At 57.9% G+C, this 24174-nt stretch overlaps 1 protein-coding gene across 3 annotated transcripts in view; it reads right to left on the bottom strand.

The window, feature by feature from the left end:
• Positions 1–50: 50 nt before the first annotated feature.
• The window catches only part of RFX1 (regulatory factor X1), a 31438-nt gene continuing 7314 nt past the window's right edge, over positions 51–24174 (bottom strand). Inside the window, exons 2-21 of one of the 3 annotated variants that reach the window (XM_033134426.1) lie at positions 23134–23499; positions 16467–16576; positions 16164–16247; positions 15415–15522; positions 14267–14377; positions 13119–13214; positions 11496–11590; positions 8396–8765; positions 6243–6424; positions 5160–5279; positions 4959–5074; positions 4623–4741; positions 4429–4538; positions 3912–4063; positions 3731–3828; positions 2527–2676; positions 2226–2434; positions 1667–1820; positions 1543–1588; positions 51–1398 (exon numbers count right to left, since the gene is read on the bottom strand). In XM_033134426.1, the coding sequence (XP_032990317.1) occupies positions 1229–1398; positions 1543–1588; positions 1667–1820; positions 2226–2434; positions 2527–2676; positions 3731–3828; positions 3912–4063; positions 4429–4538; positions 4623–4741; positions 4959–5074; positions 5160–5279; positions 6243–6424; positions 8396–8765; positions 11496–11590; positions 13119–13214; positions 14267–14377; positions 15415–15522; positions 16164–16247; positions 16467–16576; positions 23134–23452 (2919 nt within the window). In that variant the 5' untranslated portion in view covers positions 23453–23499 and the 3' untranslated portion in view covers positions 51–1228. The remainder of the gene's footprint in view (positions 1399–1542; positions 1589–1666; positions 1821–2225; positions 2435–2526; positions 2677–3730; positions 3829–3911; positions 4064–4428; positions 4539–4622; positions 4742–4958; positions 5075–5159; positions 5280–6242; positions 6425–8395; positions 8766–11495; positions 11591–13118; positions 13215–14266; positions 14378–15414; positions 15523–16163; positions 16248–16466; positions 16577–23133; positions 23500–24174) is intronic. The other 2 variants (XM_033134427.1, XM_033134428.1) reach the window with 2 other exon arrangements.

The following is a 24174-nucleotide window of genomic DNA, read 5'->3' as shown; positions in this document are numbered from 1 at the left end:
GCGCTTGGGGCAGCTGGAGCCCCAAGGCCCTTGAGTCAGCAGTAGCCAAATATCACAGCAGAATTTATTGTTTTAAGAAAGACTACAAAAAGGTAGAAAACGGCTCAGCACACTAGACTACCACACGCGGGGACACTTTCACCGCTGGGAGGGGAGGCCCGAGGACATGGAGGGGAGTGGGAGGGCCACCCCAAAAGCCTGCAGCACGCGGAGCACACAAAATAGTGATTTTTATACAATAGGTCAGGTTTTTTTTCTTTTTTTTTCCTTTTTGCCATAAACATCTATCTCACAGGTTGAAACACTGAGAAAACCAGAACAGATAAGGCCATGATGGTTGGAAAAAAACCCAACAAGTTACCGACTCCGCTCAGGCGGCGCTCACGAATCACACAATAGTCATGGGGGTGGGGGGCGCACAGCACGGAGAAGCACGGAGGTTCCATTACAAACCAGTGGCGGGAGGGGGGCTCAGGGGTCTTGGATCTGAGTGAGCGGAGCTCCACTGCCGGCAGCAGGCCCCTGTGGGCTCCAGCACCCGGCCCAGCCCGCTGCTCTTTGGAAGCTGGAGGCAGTGCCCCCTGCCACCCTCCCTTCAAAGCCAAGCAGCTCCGGGCAGTACCCCCTCTAGGGCTGCGGGGCAAGGGAGGGCCTAGCTCTGGAGAAGATGCGACACCCACGACTTTAATTGCACTTATACCAAGGGGGGGGGCGGTGGGGTTGTTGGGGGAGGGGTCCCAGGGCTACTGCTGACAGTGGGGGGGTCCCTAGGTGATGCCCACCTGGGCCCACCCGGGGCTCAGGGCTGGGCCCGGGACAGGCTGTGCAAAGCCAGCGAGCTGAATAAGTTAACAGTTCCGCAGGGAAGGGGGCCTGCCTGCCTGCCCCCTAGGGGTGGCGGGACGGCGGGTTGGGGGAGGGAGAGGCTGCGGCCTTCGGGGCCAAGGGGCCGACTGGCTGCCCCAAGGGGCACCTGGGCACAGCGGCGGGTTCCTTAAGGCACGTCTTTTGTGTCAGAGTTTGCAGCTGCGGCTTCGCCCGCCCCTGTGATTGTGCCGGCCCCATTAGGGGCAGGGACCCCCCCCCTTGCATTCTCTGTCTCAGAGGGCCCCTCCTGGACCTGGCCGAGTCTGGAGGGCGGACAGCGAAGCCACAGAAGCTGTGAAGGACCCTGGCGTGGACGGGGGCGGGGGGGGGGGGGGGGGGCAGGAAGGGGCAGGTCGCTGGCTTAGCTGGAGGGCAGCGCCTGTACGAAGAGGCCGCGCGCGTCCGTCCGCGCCAACTTGGCCGGCGGCTCCAGGGCTTCGGGGCCGAGAGCAGGCGACTCGCCGCCAGTAGCCAGCGAGATGTCCTGCGGCAGCTCGTCCTCGCTCTCCTCCTCCTCTTCCTCCTCCTCATCTGGGGCACACGAACCAGGCCCGGCTCAGAGTGGGGCGGCTCAGAGTGGGGCGTAGTACCACCAGCCCCCTGCCAGCGCCTCCACCCTAGCGCCCCCACCCCGGTCTCGGACTCGGGCCCTGGACAGGGACACGCCTTGCCTACCTTTGTCTGGGTCCAGGGGGTTCAGCGAGGTGGTCAGGTTGGCGAACTGAAGATGGGGAAAGAAGGGGTGAGAGTCTCGCCAAGGGGCGCCCCGCCCGCACCCTCAGCGCCCCGCTGCGCGCACCTCGCCCATAACAGCGATGGGGGTCTCGCCCTTGGCCTGGGCCACGCGGTGCTCGATCAGGTAGTACATGTACTCATCGTAGAGCAGCCGGATGAGGTGGAAGGAGCCGAAACTGGCCGCGCTGCGCAGGGTCAGGTCCCTTATCACCATGGAGCTGGGGACCGTGGCAGAGAGAAGTCCTTTAGGGCTGACCCCGCCCCTCACGCCCCACCTTTCCGCCTCAATGCCCCCAGGATCGGGCAAGCCTAGCTACTTTCCCCTAACACCCCGGCCCGGAACTGGCTTCCCTGGGGCGTGTACCAGTGAGAGCGGAGGACCCTCACCCCACCCACCGCCAATAGGACCTCCGCCTTCATAAAAGGGCGTCAGAGACCCCCATAGAGGCGGAGCCTCCTCTGGGTCCAGCCTCTCCGAGGCGGGGCCTTCTCCCGTCCCACCCTCTCCGAGGAGGCGGGGCCGTCTCTGGTCTCTGACCTGAACCTTCTCTGGGTCCCGCCCCGCGAGTAGGGGCCTCCAGCCCCGCCCCTTCCTGGCCGGATCTAGCCCAGCCGGTGCACACCTGTAGAAGGACCACTTGAGGAGGAAGAGCTTGGCGGCTTTAGGGAAGCCGGCGCTGCCCTGGTAGGGCTTGAGCACCTGGCTCACGACGCCGTCCAGCCAGGCTGCCCACTGCTCCAGTGAGTTCTGCTGCTGCAGCGTCACCTTGAAGTCCTGCTCCAGCCGCTGCACCACGCGGTCCTCGCAGCGGCACACCCACGAGGCCTGCTCCTGGGGCACAGCGGGCGCAACCCCTTGGCTCAGCAACCGCCCAGGGCCCGCCCTGACCTGCACTCACCTGCCCCGCCCCACCCCGCGCTCACCTGTACGTTGGCGAAGTCCACGCGGTTGAGGTCACTCAGCATCTGGTTGATTTGTGCCGTGTTCTGCAGCACAGCGCGCGCAGCCTGCGCCAAGTGATTGAGCGACGTGTAGCGCCGCAGCGTCTGTGCGAAGGCGCCGGCGGCTGCCACCTGCGGGGAGGGGGGGGTCTGTGGCTTTCGCGGAATCCACACCGGCTGTTCCCTGCCCCACCCACTACAACCTCTTTGAGCCCATTTCTTTCTTCTAAAAAGGAAGAAGGGTGTACCGAGTTGCTTTTGTTGGAAGATCAAACATGGATTTTCAAAAATGTCTGACTAGCATTATTATTATTTTTATGAAAGGACACGACAGAAAATCTCGGGTGGGCACTGCCCAGAAAGGGCACTGCTTCAATAAATTCAAAAAATTTATTATTTTTGTAAAAAATAATTATTATTCCCATTATTATTATTATTCCCAAAAATCCATTATTATTCCCATTAATGTCAGCTCCACGAGGGTGGGAGTTTTGTTCATCTTGGTCATTGCTGTAATGCCAGCCCTCAGATCCATGCTGAGCACACAGTAGGTGCTCAATAAATACATGTTGAATAAATGAATATATAAGTCTTGTCAGTTCTGAAGGGCTTCCCCCTGAATACAACTTATACTCTCTCCACGGGCCCCCGCTGTGTCCAGCACACTCGGGTGATTCTTCAGACATTCAGTTCTGTTTAGCTGTCATATTAATTAGCATTTTAAGGACTACAAAAACCCTCTTTTTTCTTTTTTCCCTCGAGAGTAAGCACATCTCTTCTAATTCCTCACATTAAAGTAGTTAGTGAATGTGCAGCACTGATGAAGAGAGCTATTGATTCCTTATAAGCGTTGCTAGTTTTTTTGAGATTTTGCCTATTTCTGAACACCTAAAGCACTTTCTCTCGAGGTTGTCTGAAGAGAACTACTTCAACTTTGCAGTTGGTTTTTATTTTTTTAATATGCTGTATTGTATACAAAAAAACTACAAAGGGATTGTGTTTCGGAAGTGGGCAACTGAGGAGGCTGGTTTGTCAAGACAACACCCAAAGCTCGCTCCCAGGAGACAGGCATTGGGACAAATCTTACTGCCTCTATTGAGCAGAGGTACCGAGGCCTGCAGCCATCAGCCCCACAGCCCAGAGGGAGGGGCCGAGCTGAGCCCAGGCTGGCCCCGCACACCCTCACCTTCACCCTCAGCATCTCCTCTGGGATGTTCACCATGGCATGGGTAAGCCAGCTCTCCAGGCTCTTGGCAAAGTTCCGGATTGCTTGGGTCAAGGCACCTGTGGGTGGCAGTGGGGGCTGAGCAGGACTGAGGGTTGGGGGGCGGGACACGGGGTTGAGGGGGCAGCGGCAGTGCACTCACTGGGGATGGGCCGCAGCACGTCGGGGATAAGGATCTCCACCAGGCCCTGGTACAGCACGTTGTCACAGTGCTTGGTCCACTGCAGCACAGGCTCAAATTTGGACAGCAGCACCAGGCTGGCCTTGGGCAGGCGCTTCTCAGCCTCATCGTGCCTGTGGGCACCCCCCACCCAGGGATCAGGCAGGGGCTCCCAGCCTCCCACCGACCCTTGAGGTCAGGCTGACATAGGCACCAGTGCCCCCACGTCAGTGGGGTCTTATACTCTGCAATACTGGGGCACAGGCACCCACCCTCCCCACCATAGGGAGAAAACAACTCGGTACGGCACACCATCCCATGCACGCAGCATCAGACCCATACACATGCACACTCCAGAGTACGGGTCAGAAGGCCATGTGCACCCGAACTGCAGGGGCCAGGCAGGTGCCCCCTAGTCCTGCATGATGCCCAAGGTCCGGCCATGCCAGCCCTATGTGCTGATTCAACGTGCCCCCCTTCCGCCCCTCCAGGGACTCACACGGCCAGTGGTGGCACCTCACTGGGCTGGCTGAGGTTGTACCTCCAGAAGGTTTTCCATAGCGTCTCCACCAGTGTGAACTGCAGGTTCACCATGACATCAACGATGGCCTATTGGGGAGGTCAGATGCTCAGGGAAGCTGGGCTGTAGGTAGTATGGCCCTTCTCCCGTGCCTGCTTGTCCAGCTGCCCTACCTCACAGTGTTCCCGGTACAGGACCTGGAAAGCCTTGATGTCCCCGGGCTCGATGCCCTCAGGTAGCACTTTGCCCTGGAGGTCAAGCTCTGAGAAGTCAGGGAGGCTCCTTGAGGCATCTGGGGGCAGGAGGGGACACCATAAGGCCCTACGTCCCCATCTGCCTGTCCCCTTGGAGTTTCACCCTAGGGTCCTATTAAGTTGTCACCAATTTCCTACCAAGCAAGGGTCCCCCGTGTGTAGTGGGGGATGAAAAGGCTCAGGGAGGGCAAGTGAACCATCTGGGGATAACAGACCCTGCCCCGGGCCCCAGCCCATAGGCCAGGGAGCTCTCACCCAGGAACTGCTGGTACTGCTGGACCTGGGCGCTGATGTCTGACAGCCCGGTGGCCTGTTGCGGCCCCACGGCCACACCGTTGGTCATGCCCTCCATCTTCTGGATGGGCTTGAGCCTGGGGGAGAAGGGGCGGGTGGGGTGATTCGGTGGTCGGCCGCATGCCCTTCCCCACCTGCCAGCACAGGGTCCAGCCCTCTTACCTCTGCTTTTGTGAGAAGGGCTGGCCCCGCATGGCCATGTGCTGCTGGTCCTCCATCAGCCGCAGCAGGGGAGAGCTGGCCTTGATGCGTAGGCCATAGTAGTGGTACTTGGAGTTGCCCCTGGGAGGGAGGCAGAGGGTGAGGGCTGGGCTGAGGCGCCACTGGTCATCCATTGGGAGCGTCACATCACACCCGCCTTCTTGCTACTTAGGGGCCAAACAGAGCCCTCTGGGGGGAAACCCACATTCCACAGAGCCGGGGGTGCTGTGCTGGGAAAACACAGGGGCTATGGGTGCCAGGAGAGGCCCCCACATGCCAACTGAGCTCTGTGACAACAGGGCCAGCATCTTTGCGGCACGCCTGCACCATGCCAAGGTCAACCCCCAATCCTGGCACGGGGAAGGCATGCAGCAAACAGTTGTTGACTGCTAGTCATAAAAACGTGCCAGGCGCTGTTCTGAGCTCTGAGCACATGAATCCACATGCTCATCTCTACCCTTCGAAGGGTCTTCCCACCATCCTTGATGGACAGATGAGGAAACGGGGCACAGAGAGATGTGGTATTTTGCCCAAGGTGATTCCTAATCTAGGAACTGGAATGAGAGGCTCAGGGAGGGATTGCAAAGGAGAGGCAGGGAAGGGTGGGTTTGTGGGATGGCTCCCTGTTCCTTCCTGCATGAATTCACTGACTCAAGGGCCTTGATTAAGCACTGACTATGTGCAGCCTCTGTATTTGCAAGGTATGTACCTTTCAGCATGGGAAGGCAGATCAGAAACAAGGGAATGAAGTAACATTAGAGGCATGTTGGATGACGGGAAGTGCAGAGGAGAAAAAGTAAGCAGGGGGTGGAAAAGGGCAGGGTGGAGAGCGTCAAAGAGGCAGTTTTAGTTAAGCGGGCCAGGAGACATTTGAGTAAGGACGTGGGGAAAATCACAGAAGGCAGAAGGTACAGCGGTGAAAAGGCCCTGAGGTGGGAAGTTGTGAAGAGGCCAGTAGGGCTGGAGGGGAGTGAGCGAGGGCATGAGAATCTGGGTAACTTGGGATGGGGTGGGCCTGTGTCTGTTGGGGGTGGGTAGTCCCACCTGGTGCCCAGACGGCGGGTGCGCAAGCCCATGAAGACAGAGCGGATGAGTTTGCCAAAGGAGGCGGCGTTGACGGGCTCCAGCTTCTGCTCCTGGCAGTGTAGCAGGTAGTGGCAGTAGAGGGTGCTCCGGGGCAGGCTCACACCCTCAGCCGTCTCGTAGTTGTCTAGGAGCCACTGGACCTGGGGCGGGAGTGGAGATGGAAAAGTGCTAAGAATCACATTAGTTTCTCCAGTGCAGTAGTCCCCGCCTTATCTGCGGTTTCGCTTTCTGCGGTCTGTTACCCGAGGTCAACGACGGTCGGAAAAATATCAGATTTCCCCAACCATCAACACTGTCTGCTCCTGACATCCAATCATCAACATTGTCATGGCTCAAGGATCCAGAATCGCCCAAAGCAGATAGTTCTCCTAACACTATGTCACAATGTATATGTCATTCACCTCACTTCATCGCATCACCGAGCCACTGTATCATCTCATCATTACAAGGGTGAACGCAGTACAATAAGATATTGTGAGTGAAAGACCATTCACATAACATTTACTACAGTGTTATAATTTTCTATTTTATGATGTTGTTAATCTCTTACTGTGTCTAGTTTATAAATTAAACGTTATCACAGATATGTATGTATAGGAAAAAAACACAGTATATATGGTTCGGCACAATCTGCAGTTTCAGGAATCCACTGAGGGTCTGCAGGGGGACGTATCCCCTGCAGACAAGGGGAGGCTGCCGTACTCATTGCTAAGTGCTCTCTCTACCTGTTTCCAGTTGTGATCCTGACAACCACGCTGTCGGGCATATCATATCACAATGATCCACGGGAGCTAAACCCCATGGAACTCTCTAGAACTGCACTGTCCAATAGAGTCGCTGCCAGCCACATACAGCTATTTAAATACAAATTTAAATTAATTTACGCTGAGTAGAAAAGCCAGTGTCAAAGGTCACAGGAAGTATAACTCCATTCATAGAACATTCTTGAAATAACTATATTATAAAAATGGGGAACAGATTTGTGGTTGCAGGGGGTTGGGATGTGGGAGGGAGAAGGCAGGGTAACTCTAAGAACACCTTTGTATACTGGAATGGTTCTGCATCTTGACTGGTCACAAGCAGCCCCCACACTACAGCAGTGCTCGCTGCCTGGTTGGATGCTGTACGACAGTTACATCAAATGTAACTAGCCGGGTAACCTGCGGAAAGGGCCCACGGGGATCTCTCTCTACTATGTTTGCAGCTTCCTGTAAATCTACAGTTATATCAAAATAGTTTTAAAAAAAGCAACTCAACTCAGTTCCTTAGTGACCCCCACAATTCAAGTGCTTGATAGCCACATATGGCCAGAGGCCTCTGTATGGAACATCACAGAGAGAACATATCTATCACCTGAGAACATTCTATCGGACAGCACTGTTCTAGCGAAGTATGTTTGCAAACTGCGGGTGAGGACTCATTAGTGGGTCATGAAATCAGTTAGGTGGGTCACAGCAGCATTAACAAAAAACAACTAGGCTAGAAGCCTTGCTGCGTGGGTTCATAAGGGAGGGCCTGCCCTCTGAGAAAGCGTCCACCTTGGTTATGTGGTCCACGATGGGTCATCACGAGAGAGGGAAGTAGTTAAAAATGTGGGGAAGCCATCACTCCAGACCCCAAGCTCTGAGAGGACTGGGACCCCTGGGACTACCAGGCCCTGCCCCATCCACAATCACAGAGCTGGTGGGGGGCCCAGGTGAGGGTGGGATCCAGGGCTGCCCGGGTGACTGTTCCCAGTGACCTCTGGGCAGAGGGGTGGAACCCACTGCCTTCCAGATGAACAAAGAACCTTGCTCAGGGCAGCTCCCCCCACAGTGGTGCCTCCCCTCACTATCTCTCTGCTATCATCAATTATAATCATAGTAGGTGACATTTCTTGGAGTACCATTCTAAGAGCTTCATGCATATTAGTTGAGGCCCAGAGAGGCTGAATAACTTATCTGAGGCCACACAGTGAGGAGTCGATCCCAGGTCATCTTCATTTGAGCACTCTGGTGCCAGGCTACCTAGGCTCCTGCTGATAGTAGACTGCAACCACTGCCCACCGCCCCCCACCTCTGCCCAGGGCCCCCCCACCCCCTGCCTCCTCTGGGGCAAGGGTGGGTACTTACCGTGGCTGGTGAGGCACGGGTGGTGTGGGAGTAAGACTGGCTGGCACTGCCCAGCATGTAGCCACCTTGGATCACGTAGGTGCCTGCTCCACTGCCGCTGCCGCTGCTGCCACCACCACCACCCCCACCGCCATTGCCACTGCCACCACTGCCGCCGCTGCTGCTGTTGCTGGCCCCTCCCCCGCTGCTGGTGGGGCTGGCGACAACCTGGCTGCCAGACACGTACATGGACACAGAGCCGCTGCTGGCCACTGCCTGGGAGGTGGCGGGCGTGCTGACCTGGGCAGCTGTGCCCGCCGCCTCGTAGTAGCTGGTGCCCGCGGTCTGCGTGTACAGCGGCGTCTCAGGGTAGGAGTAGGTGCTGGAGCGGCTGAGAAAGAAGCAGAGAAAGGGAGTCAGGGGCAGGAGCTGGGTAACGAGGGGCATGACGGAGGGGGTCCTGCAGGGGGTGCTCCCAGAATGGCAGCAGGAAGCCATAGCCCCGTATATTGGACCAGGTACCACCCCCAGTGCTTGAGGGGCAATTTTTCACTGAATCCTCAAAGCAGTCTGACATGAGAGTCCCCACTTCATATGTGAGGAAGCCGAGACAGAAAGATTAGGTGACTTGAAACAGGCCGCACACTTCAATCAATCAAAAAAAAAAAATTGAGTGCTTACTGTATGCTGGGCACTGTTCTAGGTACTGCAGGCCCAACATGGGTAAGACACAAAAGGCCCCACCTCAGAAGTTAATGTTCTAGTGGGGGGAGCTGGATGAGAAGCCGAGAGCAAAGGTAAATCGAGGGCACAGTGGAACGTGGTACTGCCCTGGAGGGAAACAGGGTGGGAAGAGGATTGCTAGACAAAGAGGAGCTCTACTTCTAAATGCCATGGCCACTCTGAGGGGGCCGATCCAGGAAGGCTATCATGTGCAGATGCGTTTCCTTTGCCTCCAGCAACCTATCCCGCCCTGGAGAGTTCTCGAGCTATCCCAGGACCTGCCTCAGGTGACACCGGCTCAAAGCTGCAAATCGTAGCAAGAGAGTAAAAATGACTGGGGGTCCATTTTTAGGGGGCTATTAAGTAAAAGATGATGGAATTCTACACAGGAGTGAGAAGAGGAGGGAGGAAAAGGAAGGTCTCATGGTCTTGTCACAGAACAAGATTCAGAACATTCCATTAGGTGAACAGAAGAGGAGGGAAGGGTGCAGATGGTGTGTTGGGAAGAGAGGGGAGACTAAGCCGAATTTCACATCTATGTCTAATATCTGCCTGCTGTCGCGGGGCTGAGAAGGGGTGGGTGCAGGCACCTCTCTTGCTGCCTTACTAGACATCATTGGACATAGTTTTGATTTTTGAGGCCTCTCAATGTATTAGTGATTAAAAATAACGTTAATTTTACAAATCCAGAAAGGTAGCAAGGCCAGTCCAGGTCAGCCTGGCTCAGAAGGTGCTACTGGAGCTATCACCTGAAGGAAAAGGAAGCAGGGGAGGGAGCCTTGCAGGCCTCTGGGGCAGCAAGGAGAGGGAGGGGTGGTGGGGAGAGTGGTGAGAGGTGTGGTCACTTGAGGTGAATGGCCCTGCCCTCAGACACCTGCATGCAGATCTTGATCACTGCACCCCAATCCACATCTGCCACACAAGTGACAGAGAACGTATGACCTGAACTGGCACCAGAAAGTGCCCACCCCCTCCAGTGGCAGCCTAGCCCACTTCCCCACATGTAACACTTGCTCAAAAACATGTTGTTCCAGAAGCTATTTACTGAATGACTCACTGAATGAACGAATGTGTGTGTCTCTGGACGTGGCCTGGACAGGGCCAGGGAGGGAGGCGAAGGAGCTGGGGCTTTGGACAGGGCAGGCAAAGGGCTAGGAATCCAGTAACAATCCACTGCGAGGGAAAGACAGAATATACAGTGCCCCAAGAACTTCACATAGCAGAAAAACCTGATGGTAATGATGGACCACATGGGATCACACGTACTATAACCACGGAGGGAGAAATTCAAACAGAAGCAACGGACAGATACTACCAGGAGAGGCAGAGGGAGACACCCCGGGACCCCAAAGCCTGGGCTCATGGCTCAGCTCTGATGCTAACATCCCAGAGGCCCTTGGGGACCAGTCTCCTCTGCAATGCTCTCTGTGGTCCCTGCCAGCTCTGGTTAAATGCACGGCTAAAAGACTTTCAGCACTAGAAATATATCGACAGAACTGTGAGGTAGCTGGATACTCAGGTGCCAGAGCCACATCCCCCACCATCATGACCCAGAGGCCTAGTTGAGCACGGTCCATGAGCTAATCTGTTCCAGTATCATAGCCACAGGGACAAGTGACAGGGAGGTAACAAAAAAAAAAATCAGACAAATGCAAAGAAAACCAAATGAAACTTCTAAAAACGGAAGCAACAATAACTACAGTCCTAGAATTATTACTATGGGGGCTAGGGGAGGGAAGGTGGCATGTGGAGGAGCCAAAGCTGGGGCTAGGGCAGGCCTGGGGCATGGCATCTGCCTGATGTGACATCTGTTAATGCAGTGCCATGCACAGTCCCAGGAGTGGAAGTCGCCTACGTGTCACCCAGGTAAAGTGCAGCTCCATCCTTCATGCGTCTGCATAGTGGAGTATTACGCAGCAGACAAACAGGGTGAGCAGGACCCACACGCACAAACAGGCGACGAGAGTCGATGTACACAATTGGGGTAGAAATAAGGGGCAGAACGCACTGTCTATTTCTGAACAAAGAAAGGGGGTAGTTTCTGTCCCCTCTGGGGCAGGGTGGAGAGTCAGAAGTGAAGGCCATTTCCTTTTCACTGTTTAACATTCCCTGTTACTTAGAAATTTTTAACTTATAAAACTTTTAATTAATTAATTAATTTAATTTTTGCTAAAATCCAGGCCTGTCTGACTCCAAAGTCCTAGGCTACGCTGGGATCTCCTTCCCAACCTACAAAGTCCTCCCTGCTTCACCTCTGTCTGGCTCGCTGCCCTTGGGGAGCACCTACCACCTGTCACCTGGTCTGCTGGGACTGGGGCCTCTAGACCTAGGGGCTCCTGAGCAGACCTGTGACCCTCCTCCCATCCCCTCCCCAGCCGTAGCCCCCACCCTGACTCACATGGCACTGGCCGTATAGCTGGCGTCCCCGCCCTCCACATACTGCACTTGACTGGAGTACACATGTGGAACAGGCACCTGCTGGAGCTGCTGCACCTGGCGTGGGAGGAAGGACACGCAGAGGGTCAGAGGTGGGCAAGCTCCTCTGTTTCTGCCTCTAAAGCCCTGGCGGATGCCCAGCCTCGCCAAGACAGCTGGCTCTGGGCTGGAAGGCTGCACTTCTGGGCTCTCTGAACACACCATGAACCAGGCCCTGGGTCAGAGGCCCAGGGCCCGTGGCCTCGGCCAGGGCTGGGAATCAAGCAGAACTGTGTCAGAAGCCAGGACCCTGTTTGGGCTGGGGACAGGGTGGGGCCTTCCAGCCAGTGAGGCAGGAAGAGGGTCCCCAGAGAAGGTCCTACTGTGGGTGTGAAAGTCTGACAGACCCAAGCACTGGGACAAGGCTGTCACTAAAGCCGGAGCCTGGAACTACAGACAGGGATTCGAGTGGAGTCTGCATCAGGGACGGAAGCCGTCTGCAGGAGCGGGGCCTGGTGACCCTGCACAGGATTTAGGGGCGGAGTCAGGGGTCTGGGATGGAGATCAGTTTATGGGACGGAACCTGGAACTACCCACAAGGGGTTAGGGGCGGGGCCTACATTCCCCATCCCCACCCCCCACCCAGGTCTGTAGGGGCGGAGCCTGGGACCTGGAACCCACTTGTGTGTGTGTGTGTGTCGGGGGTGGGGGGGGTCAGAGACGGGTCCCCAGATGGGCCATGCGGAGGTGGGGTCTCCGGGGCCTGTGGGGCTGGGCGCGGGCAGGGGCCAGCGGATCCCGCCCCCGCCCGCCCCTTGCCCCCCGCCAGTGTATCCGCCACCTACTTTGAGGGCCGTGGCGGCCGTGCTGAACACTAGCACCTGGGGAACTCTCTGGATCCTGACCCTCTGGTCGGGGCTGGCTCGGGCCGGGAGCCCGGGCAGTGGCTCGAGGACCACTTTCTGCTGTGGCAGGAGCAGGTGCGGGGGCAGCACGCCCACCAGCTCCACCCACTGCTCCATGCCGGGTTCGTAATGGGGCGGCTGCGGCTCGGGGCTGCCTAGCTGCGGGGCCTCGCCGCTGCATGCGGACGGGAGCGGCGGCAGCTCCGGGGCCAGCGCGCCGGGCCCGGGCCCGGGCGTGGGCAGCCGGGGAGGCGGCGGCTCCGGCGGCGGCGTGGGCCGGGGCTCTTGCTGCTCTGCCTTCCTAGCGGGAAACTGACTGCCTGAGCTCTGGAGGACAAACAGAGACACTGGGGGGTCACCGGGGGCAGCCACGGGCGGGGCTCCAGGCCTCCGCCACCCACCAGGCTGCTGGGCTCACACAGCAACCCGATCAGAAGATCCCCGCCCCATGTCTCAGGGAGAGGAGACTCCAGATCTCTCTTAGCAAAACGTGGGCCCTGAACTGCCAGGTGCTGGAGAAGGGGAGGCCCACAGCCAAAGGTGGAGCCCGCTGCAGGGCTGGGCCCTTGAGGACCCCCAGGGGTGGCTTCATTCCCTCCCTGTGGCCTGAGGGGCCTGCTTCCCTCCCCAACCCGGCCTGGACTCAGTCCCAATTTGCCCAGAGCTAGGTGGGCCCAGAGGTAGGTAGGGGAGACACACACCTCTTGAGCCACGTGGACTGGCTGGAGCCCCTGCACCGTGAGCTGCTGCACAGGGCTGGCTTTGGGTGCTGGTGGAGTGGCCTGGACCACAGACCTCTGGGAAGGGAAAAGGGAGTCAGACCATGGTAATCATGGCAGCAAACACGTCCCTAAGCACCCACCCCCTGTCCACATGTACTCATGTAAGCCTGGGAGTAGCCTGATAAGAAAGAGGCCACCTCCAGCTTTTTGCTGCCGGCCCTGCACCAGGTGCTTTCCAGGTTTATTACCATGTTAACGCTGGGCGCCCAGTTACTGGTGTGGAACCCAAGCTCAGCAAAGCAAAGCTGAGGGGAAGTGGAAGAACGGAGAGTTGAATTGGGGACTGACTGAGGAGGTCCCTGCTCTCCACCCCTACTCCCTATAGGCTTATCCTGCACCCCCACGTCCACAGTTCCAACTGTCCTCACTTCCATGCTATGGTGGGGATTTGAGTATCACCCTCAGGTCACAGTGAGGGACAGATGGGGGTGCAGTACTGAGTGGTGGAATATAGACTCCAACCCAGGTCTAGAGGTTCAGAGGGGCTGTGGTACCAGGCAGGAGACTGTCTGCGAATTCTTCAGGATGCGGTATCTGCTTTCCTCCAGGAAGAGGATCTATGGCTTTCATCCGGTTTTCTGAAGGGTTGGGAACTCCCCAACTTCAGGTAACAACCAGAAGGCGGACCACTCTCGCCCCGTAACCTGCTCTGGCTGCCGTGGCTGGTGGCTCAGAGTGCTGCCTCCTCCAGAAGGCTGGGGCGTCTCCCTGAGCCCCTTAGGGGTGAGTCAGGGCTTGGCCTTGGGCTTCCTCCAAGCAAATGGGCCAAAAGGGGACAAGGCTGTTTCTTGAAGCTGTTCAGTGGAACCTCCCACAGGACCACATTTCATCCTCACAGCAGCCTCAGCCACCCTGCCCCCAGGCCCCAGGGCAGAAGCCATATTTAGAGGAGGACGCTGGGTCTGGAGAGACGCAGAAGTGCTTGCCAAAGGCCCAGGTGGCAAGACCCCCATTTGCCCGCTCTTACAGGCCTTCCCCACTGTAGCTCCCATGGACAGCCTAGCAGGCTGCAGAGGCCGCCTGGCCAGGACCCTTCACCCCAGCTGCTGCCCGCCTTGGCTTGGCACCTCTTGAGTGACGGGGACACTCTGCTGGACGCCGTGGACCTGCAGCTGCTGTGGCACTGTGGGGGCCCCAGCTGTCTTGTTGGAGCTGCTGTTGGCCTGCACCGGCGACCGCTACAAGGAAAGACAGGGAGTGTTGTCGGGGGCACCTAGAACCTGACAAAATCCTTCTCAGGAGGAGGGGTATCCCCAAGAGTTGTTGGGGAAGGCAGCAACCCATGGGGGCCAGTACCAACCACCTAAGCTAGTAACCAGCTACATCCCGTGCACCCAAATGCCTAGCCCTGGCCATAAGCCCTGGTCAACCCCAGGCAAGGCTAGGGGTTCAAGCCCAGAGCTGCTAGTGAGGGAACCCGTCTTCCCCAGTGAGGATGGCCAGACTCCAGTGTTAGTTCAGGGGCTACCTACTATCTCCATAAGTGGAGGGGCTGTAGCCCTGAGGTGAGGAAGCGTAGGTAAGGGGTTCCCTAATTTCCAGATGTGCTGAGGCACAGACAGCAACGGACATGCCCACAGCCACACAGCTATGAGTAGTGTCACTAGGCATTGTCCCCAGGCAGGATGGCTACAAAGCCCCTATGAGCTCTGGGACATACTGGTATTATTAGCTGTTTTACGTGTAGAAAACTCTTTAGGTGCAGAAGGCTCCAAGGGCCTGCCCACAGTCCCTCAGGAGTAAATGGCTGAGCTGGGGGGTCTGACCCCAAGTTCCTAAAGCCAACTTCCATGCTTCCAGCCACCCACGGCCTCCTTGCCCCCAACATTCTTGAAGATGTTTGGGGGGGGGGTCCGCAGATTCCACCCTGTGGAGGAACCTCTACCCACCCTGCAGAGGGAAGGATCCACTTTGTGTCCTGGGACATACACCTGAGCTTGAGCTGTAAGACCCATCTCAACGCAGAGGGTGGGGGTGGGGGTAGGGGAGGGGTGGGGGGGAGCTGCTCCTCCTCCCGGAAGCAGCAGTCAGGAATCAGGCAGCTAAGCCACCCTGTCCGGGATCAGTAAGGGCGTCAAGGCTGAGAGTGGAGAGGGCTGGAGGATTCTGGAACTTGGCTGTGGGGGGCGTAACAGGGAGCCCCAAGTATACTATGGGAGTACATGGCCAACCTGGGGAGAGGAGCACGGAGGGGGCTGACAGGGCCACCACCTACCTCAGGGGGTGAGTGCACCTGCTGGGTGCCATGCACGGTCAGGGAGACCTGGCTGCCCTTGCCACCTGGGGCTGTGCTCTGCACCACCAGCCGCTGCGTAGGGAGAGCCTGGAGCCAGAAGGGAGAAGGACCACAGTTCACTGATGACAGGCGGTATGGAGTTAATGAGCATTAACAAGCATCTGTGCTGAGCCAGGAGACAGCCTAGTGTCGCACCCTATAAGCTCACGGATTCGCCTCAAAAGCCCCGATGCAGCACTGTTGTTACCCCCACTTAACAGAAGGTGACAGTGAGGCTCAGGCAGCCAACACGCTTGCCTGAGGTCCTGGAGTCCGTAAACAGCAGAGCCAGGGTTTGTGTCCAGGGAGCCTCACCCTTGAATCTGATGGGACTTAGCCCTGGTCTGTGCTGAGCCCGGCACCCCACCTGCAGCCTCCTGGGGGATAGAGTACTCATAGTCCCTGTGTTGGCTATGGGCTCTCAGCGCCTAATCAGCCTGGGGTTCTCTGCTTGGGGACACCAGGCTGGACCTGCAAGCCACCTTCCTTACTGCCAATCCTTAATTCTGTTAAGTCTCCTCCTTCCCCGGGCCCAGACAGTCTCACCTGCTGGAGGCAGTGGGTGGAGCAGCCCCTGGATGGGGCCTGTGTCCCGCAGCTGGTTTGGGGCAGACCCCTGAAGGCTATAGGGGGTTGGTTCTGCCCCCTAGGGTGGCTGTGAGGGCCGAGGCCAGGTATGGCGGCCTTACCTGCTGGGGCACGGGGATGTTGGTGAGCTGGAGGGGTGACACATGGCCCGGTTTTGCCTGCACACTCGTCTGGACCAGCAGTCGCTGCGGGGGCAAGGAAGAAGGCCCTGAGCCGTGCTGGCTTCTCCCAGAAGGCCCGGCCGGGCGGGCAGAGGGGCAGCTGAAGTGAACATCTTGATAAGGACAGGTGAGCAGATGGCTCTGGCAATGGGGTGAGGAGGGGAGGCCAGGTACCCACAGCCACAGCCCTCACTGCCCCCTCGTATGCCCTACCCACTGCCCTGGGGAAGGGGTGAGTCCTACCTGCTGGGTGCCTTGCACCTGCTGAACCACCTGAGTGGGGACTCCGGTCTGGCTGGCTGTGGAGCCCGGACTGGCCTCCGACACAGTCTCACTGGCCCGCATGGCACCTTCTGGGAGAAGGGGTCACGGGGTCAACCCTGCCTCTGCCCCCACCCCCACCCTGAGCCTGAGCCCATCAGGAGGGGATGATGAAGCCTGAAGCCAACCCAACCCCTGAGGGGGCCAGGCCTGCCACTGCCTATTGGGGTGGGCTGAGTACCAGGAGGACCCTTCACATCCAGAAGCAGCCCCACCCCCACCCCCACCCTTCTCATCCCAAAGCCAGACCAAAAGGGGTGATTGGGGAGCCATGATGCAGTGAAGCCTCAGAGTGCTGGACCCTCTTTTTCCAACAGACAGGACTTGTGGACAGGCAGTGACTGGCCCCTACCATGGGGTCCCAGCAGCCCAGAAGGACCAAGACACTGGGGCCACCTTCCCCAAGATGACCCCTGGCTTCCCAGGAATAGAAGCTGGTCAGAGGAGTGGCCTCAGAAGGCCTTGCTGGCTGGTGGCTAAGCAGCGCCACCCTCTCCACTGTCCTAGCCTCTCTGTCCTCAGTGGGGTGGGGTAGGTGGATACTCACGCTGAAGGGCAGCTGAGAAGAGGCAATCATAGAACATGGTGCCCACCTCACCTGGCCCCCACCCCCCCAGCATCCAGGGGAGCCTGTGTGGTGCTCCTGGCCCACCTCTTCGGGAACAGCAGGGTGCGAGGGCGGCTTTATACCCACAACCTTGAGGAGCTAATCCTCCGGGGTGGATGCAGAGCTCCCAGCTGCCCTCTGGGAATAAACATTCCCCTCCCAGCAGGAGCAGCCCGAATGGGGCCTTTCCGGGGCTGGGGCTGTAATATGGGGTCAGGAAGGAGGCTGGTACCCAGAGATGCTATCTGGCCGGTGAAGGTTGAGTTTCATGCACATCTCACTGAGTGATTAACAAACAGGAGCTGGGCCGTGGGGGTGCAGGAGGTAGTGTCCCTGAGAGACGCTGGCCGGGAGACCCTCACCCCAGCCAGGACCATGTCCATCCCAGCCACTCAGGTGGCCTGGTGTGCTCCCAGAGGCTGGGGTGGGGTTGGCGGCACATGTGTGCCTGCCCTGTCTCCAACATGTTGCCACAAGGAGCCTGGGTTCCAGCCCCACTTTCTGGGGCTCCTGGCAAGAATGGGGGATGGTGGACAAGGAGGGCTGGGATTAACTATAGTGCTTCCAGTGCCCCAGGAGCTGTGGTAGGGTCTTCTTGGGCACCTGGAGATGGATAAAACTTTAATTGCCTGCCACCCTGATTTCAGATAAAACAGCAGAGACAAGAAGAAAGGAAGTGACTTGCCCAAGGTCACCCGGTTGGGAACAGGCAGGCCAGGACTCAGGCCGATGTCTGTGCCCTCATGAACCTCACACCATGCATGGAACCCAGAGTCGCAGGTTATGCCTGGGCTAAGGCCCCAAGGGCAGTGGTGTGCAGATTCAGGTATGTGGGTAGAGGACAGGCTCTGATACACACTCAGACATGGGTACAGGGCCTATTGGGACACCACAAGGTCCAGAGCTTCCCAGGGTGGGCTCAGCCTCCCAGGGAAGCCTCCCTTGGGCCACATGTGGGGCAGGCATTAGGACAACACCATGCCTGCTAGGCCAGCTGCCTCTGCAGCCAGCTCCAGGAGGCAGGGATTCTTGTTTTGCTAGAATCTTCCCTTGCATCCACTTAGGCTTCCCTGAGCTGTGAGGGAGGAGGCCCTCACTGAGACGGCCTCCTGGAAGAAACCTGAGAAAACCCTGAGTCACGTGAGGAACCCGGCACACCTGGGTGTCTGTGGGGCACAGGGAGCCAGACCCAGCCCAAGGGATGGTGCCCAACCAAGGAGGCCCGTGGGAAGTTTGGCCTGATGCAGGATGGGCAGTGAGTAGGGGGGCTGGCCCCAGACACGTCCTAGGCCCTGAGGGCTCTGATGAAAACACCAAGGCTGATTCTTGAGAGGGATCCTCAGCAGTTGGAGGCCTGGGGACCTGCTGAGATCAGACATCTGCCTAGCACGGGAAAGCCTGGGAAGCAGTCTTGCCTTGCCTGTCTCCTGCCTCTGGGGTGGCCCCCAAGGCGGGGACCCCCATGTTTGCCAGGTCAGGAGGGCAGGCCAGGCCGCACATGAGGATGAGCAGGTGAGATTCCAGTCTACTCCTTGGATGAAGGGCTTCCTCTGTGCCCCGTCTGTGTCTTTCCCAACCTGTGTGTGGGGGGGTGGGGTGGGGGGTGGACATGGAGTCTGAGAGCGCCTGCATCTGTCTGCCGTCTCCATTCTGGGCATGTGCATGAGATCAGGGAGGGCCCCGCCGTCTCAAGTCTCTAGTCAGGAAGTGGCAGCTGATTTCCTGTCCCTCAATCTAATGAGCCTGTCTTCCTCCCTGCACCCCATACTTCCCCTTCAAGACCTATTCATGCCTCAAATGCCACAAGCTACTTGGGGAGGCTGAGGGAGGCTGAGGGAGGCCTGTTCCCCAGAGACAACAGATGGGGCAGTCTGGCCCTCTACCTCCTGGTCCTTTGCTCCCAGGGATGATTTCAGTCAGGGGCTCTTAGGGGGGCTCTGGGTCCCTGCTTCCCCCCGGGTCCTGGGTTCCTTGTCTGTCCTGACCTTGGTGTCCCCATCTGTGGGGAAACCGCAGCCCCCGACACCCTTCACATCACTTTCCTGGGCACAAGTCCTTTGGACTCCCAGGGGCTCCCAGAGAGAAGCAGGGAAGAGGCTGGACGCAGGCCCACCTTAAGCCCAGCCCCATCCCTGGGGGGCAGGCTTGCTTTTACTGTCCTGGGGACTCTGCCAGGGCCCACAGCACCCTCCTTCTGCCTCAAGTTTCCGGTGAAGAGTCTGGTGGCCTCTGAATATGGGATTCCTGGAGCTAGAGGATTGTTTCTGAGCAGGGAAACTTGAACTGCCTTTCCATCACATCCAGAGGCAACTTAGGGCAGAGCCTGCAAGAACCGAGCTGGATGACCTGCCTTCTGTTGCTACTCCCAGCTGGCTGCCAGCCTGGACTCCAGGTCTGGGTCCAGGCCGCTCCCTGTTCCCTCCCTTCGACTCCCTGGGTCCCTGGTCAGCTCAGATTGCTTCTGGCCCTGGAGGAGACCCAGGCGCCTTGCTGCAGCCTTCACTGGTGTCACTTACACCCCCCCACACACCCTCCCACCCGGGGACTGGCTCACATGGCCCAATGGCTACCCTTAGATGCAAAGGGACAATAGCCTGGGATAGGGACATGGAGGAACCCTGGGAAATCACTGCAAGGGATGGGGGGAGGGGTCAACAGAGCAGCAACAGGGCACCAGCCAACCTCCCCTTCCTCGGAACAGATCAAGGAAGCATCGTCCAGTCACCCTTCCAGGGACAGGCTCACTGCCACCAGAGCCAGGAGAAGCAGGAAAATGAAATCCCCCAGGACAGGATCACTGTGAAAGATGATTAAGCCACTGCCCGACCAAAGAAGGGATTCCAAGAGTCATCTCAATAACCCAGAGTGCCCGGTAGCATGGTGGGAAGACTAGGGGTGGGGAGTGGGGGATGAAAGCCACTTCCCTGGGCCCCACAGCTAGTGAGAGTCCTGCCCAGGTCTCTGAACCAAAGACCTCTCCTGGCCTTGACCTCTAAGCATGGGGCCTCCCTGGGGGAGCGCCAGAAGGAGCTGGAGAAGCTGAGGGGAAGAGAGGAGAGGGGCTGGGACTTGGGGAGTTCTGGGGCCTAGAGCTGTGTGCCCATTCCAGACCCTTGCTCTAGGGACCCTGAACCAGAAGGCAGCTAAAGCCGGCAGCCAGGAGATCCAGGGCCAATCAGTGTCCTGGAGGCTGAGCAAAGCCCTCCGGCAGAACCAGGCAAGGCTTCCCGCCTGCTCTTGGCCACCCAGGGGCTGACAGGTTGTGAGGGCTGCGCTGGGTCAGGCCAGCACTTCATTCCACAAAGACTCAGGGGACAGAACGCTGCTGCCCTCACGGACATGGAGGTGGACATCATTATCACCACCACTGCAGGTGGTGATGAATGTTAAGAAGAAAATTAAAGCAAAGTAAGGAGACAGGGAGTGAGAGTGGGGGTGAGGAGGTCTGGGCATCAGGGAGGTGGCATCTGAGCAGAGACTGGAAGAACACAAGGGATGAGCCACCACAAAGTCTAGGATGGGCGTACTCTAGGCAGAAGACACTGCAAAAGCCTAGAGGCTGGACTGAGCCTGGGGGGTTAGCAGAGCCACAGGAAGGCCAGTGGAGCTAGAGCGGGGGTGCGGGGGGCCGTGGGACCAGGTAGGGCCAGGCAGCCCACAGGCCTCGCAGGCCAGAGTTGGAAGGCTGTGTGTCCATCAGCAGGAGTACAGCAAGTGTTGAGCTTTTAAAGCCTTTTCCTATGGGAGGGGACACAGGGGGCAAGATCTCCTAGGGCCCAGAAAGTCCAGGCCAGGGTTTCTCAGAGTGACTCAGAGCCACCTGCCTCAGAATCATCTGGGTTGAGCTGGAATGTGACAGGAGCTAATCGACGGTTGTCAACAGGATTTGAATTGGGAGAAGTCCAGAGGTCCATTTGGCCATGGTGGCTTGAGAGACCTGTTTGACCAAGTGGATGGTCACAGGAGGCTGGACACAGGATCCTGGGGTCCAGGGCCGCAGCTCAGGGCACAGACTTCACTGTGGGTATTGTCAGTATAGAGGTGGCATCGAAAGCGGAGACACTGGAAACGGCCACCATGAAAGGTGAGTCACTGGAGTAGAGAGAAGGCCGAAGGCCTGAGGAGGGCACTGCTGATGAGGCCAGGAGAAGAGGAGGAAGCATCAAAGGGGGCAGAGAAGGGGTGGCAGGGATGTGGGTGGAGACTAGGACAGGAGGGCGTCTCTGAGAGGACGGTGACTCCATCTGGGACATGAGAGAAAAGGTATAGGTGGCTGAGAGAGAGCTTGGGGTGAGGAAGGCAGGATGAATCTTTTGAGGAATTCGGACTTAAAGGGAAGAGAAGACACTGGTAGTAGCTGGAGTAGGTGCAGGACCTGCTGGTCCTGGTTAAAATGGAGCGGTTTCATCTTTGTGAGCAGGTGGCAAAGCATGTACGATAGGGATCAAGCGACAAGGCCAGGACGGCAGGAGCCAATCCTGGAGGGGTGACCTGGGACACGCGAGCTGGTGGACACAGATGGACACCAGGAGCTGGTAGGCTGGCTGGGGGAAATGGGGTCCTTCTTATCACGTGATGGTGCCTTGTCCCCAGTGAGGTTGGCAGCAAGGTCAGAGGGGTCAAGAGCACAGACGGAAAGGGAGGTGATGGAGGTAAGAGGGGAAGTGGGTTACTCGGAGAGTGAGGGGTACGCTGGGGAGGAAATGTAGCAGGATCACGGGGCAGTGCTGAGAACCCACAGGAGATGTATGGCCGCAACCCTGGCCATGCCCACAGCCTGGCCTCCAGCTGGTGTGCTCAGCATGGCTCTCATGTGCCATCCCTCCATACCATCTGTGTGGTAGAGTCACTGCTCTGAGCCCCTGCATGCTCCCACCCCATGGCCCTTCCTGGGAACCCCAAAACCACCAGGAGCCTCCAGGATGCTGCCCAGATACCTGGCTATGTCTGTCCTGGTCCCACAGGCCACGTACATTGCCACAGATATGAGTCTCTGTCATCTGTCGTCCTAAACTCAGTCTTCACCTGCTTCCACAGCCCCCCACGATGCCCTGTGACCTCCATCCCTTTTTTTCCCACTCCGGAAGGACCAGGTCAGCCTCAGCTTGGGGTTTTGCTGTATCTTCCCCCCTCCTCATACCACAGTGAAAACCACTAACAACGCCCTATCCTGGTCTGAGCTGCACCCTCTCCTCAGGGGAGTGACCGCTTGTCCCAACCTTCTGCTCCTGGTTCCCTCTGCCCAGCCTGTCCCCGTCCTAGGAGGAACTGGGCCGTGGGTTAGGTGATGTAGGCAGGAACCATGGGTGTCATAATCCAAGCTTCCTGGTCATTTGCTCCATGGCTCTAAGGAGCGGCCATAGTGAGAAACAGGAGACCTTGGCCACATGCTCTTGAACTTGTCCAGCCAAGAGCCCTGCATGGCCCCTAAGTCCTGCCAAAACTGAAACGGGAGGGGAGGCGAGACGAAGCCTCAGGTTCTCCAGTTGATCTCCCTGCAGCACCTCCCTGAGCACCTCACACACATCCCGAGCCACGAAGCCATTACGATACTTTTCCGGATGAGGAAACAGAGGCAGGGTAGCCACGGGGCTGGTGAGCGGTGAGGCCAGGGCCAGAGCACAGCAGCCACATGCTCACCCTCCTCTCCAAGAGGCGTGTGAACTTGAACTCCACTGCCCAATCCTTTCTTTAAGTGACATCTTACTTGGGGACAGACAGAAACAGCGCTAAGAGCTGCCTTGGTCGGGAGGAGCTGAGGGCCCAGAGGCCTCCCTGCCTGGCCTGACAAGTCCGTCCCCAGACACTTACCCCCCAAATCCCGTCCCGGGAATCCTGGAGAGTTTAAAAGTTGCCATCCTGGCGACAGGCCCAGTACGTGACAGTGGGAGGGCATCACCACGCTGCCCTCACAGCCACGCTCCCAAAAGCTCCTCTCAGAGCTGTTCAGAGCACACTGGCTCTGCACACACATTCACTTACCCGACACGGTGACCACGATGTACTGCTGGGACACTGGGGACGGGGCGGGTGTGCCAGCCGGCTGTGAGGGCGTGGGGGCAGCTGGGAGCTCCGTCACAAACTGCTTCTGGCTTCCTGGTGGCTGCGCCTGGGGCTGGGGGCTCTGCAGCTCGGTGACATACTGAGGCTGGGGGGTGGTGGCGGTGGCGGGGGGTTGGGGGGGCTGGGGTGCCACTGATGGTGGTGGCGGTGGCTGGGGCTGAGCCTGTGGCGGGGCCTGTGGTGGCTGGGAGGGTTGTGGGGCTGCCTGTAGCTCCGTAACGTATGCCTGTGTTGCCATGCCAACAGTGGGGAAAATGGTAATAATAAGGCTTTTTTTTTTTATTCCTTGGGATGAAGAAGGGGAGGAGGGAAGAGAAGGAAAAAAAAAAAAAAGAAGAAGGAAAAACAAGAATTAATCTACAGGCAGAGGAAACCAGGGACAGCTCCTGGCTCTCTAGAGACATGTTTGGGTTCATCACTAACTTAATTAAATCCCGAGGCTGGTGGCCAGATAGAATCCACCCATCACGGCAAGGGCACTGAGTATGGACGAGGCTGCTCTGTGCCTCTTCCACTTACCCTGCCCAGGACTCCTGCCTTCTTCTGTCGCAGCCCCTGGTGCCTGGGGGATCCCTGGGCTGGGGCGAGCTTGGGCCCTTACCTAGGGACAAGTGATAATACAGTTCTGAGGGCTCCTGCAGGCTGGGCCCTGTAACTGAGTGCTTTCTGTACATGATTTCCTTTTAAACTTTGCAACAATCACATTTGAGTTTGGGTTCAGTCTGCCAGATGAGGAGCTGAGGCTCAGAGAGGTTAAGAAGCTTGCCCCAGGCCACATAGCAGGGAAGCACCAAAACTGAGTCTGAACCCTGGGTGCTCTGAGCACCTGACTAGCCAGCTAATTGCTGGAAAGGAAAGTCGTGGGGAAAGCTGTGTGCCAGCCAGCCTGTGCGAGCTCCCTACCTGCCCGCCATCTGCTCTTGGATTCTTGGCTGAGTATCATTCCCAGTGGGGTGCCAG

This window comes from Rhinolophus ferrumequinum, chromosome 18 (genome assembly GCF_004115265.2).
Source record: "Rhinolophus ferrumequinum isolate MPI-CBG mRhiFer1 chromosome 18, mRhiFer1_v1.p, whole genome shotgun sequence".
In the NCBI taxonomy this organism is placed as follows: domain Eukaryota; kingdom Metazoa; phylum Chordata; class Mammalia; order Chiroptera; family Rhinolophidae; genus Rhinolophus; species Rhinolophus ferrumequinum.
The sequence above is the reverse complement of the archived record's forward strand: the minus strand, read 5'-3'. Positions and strand labels throughout refer to the sequence as shown.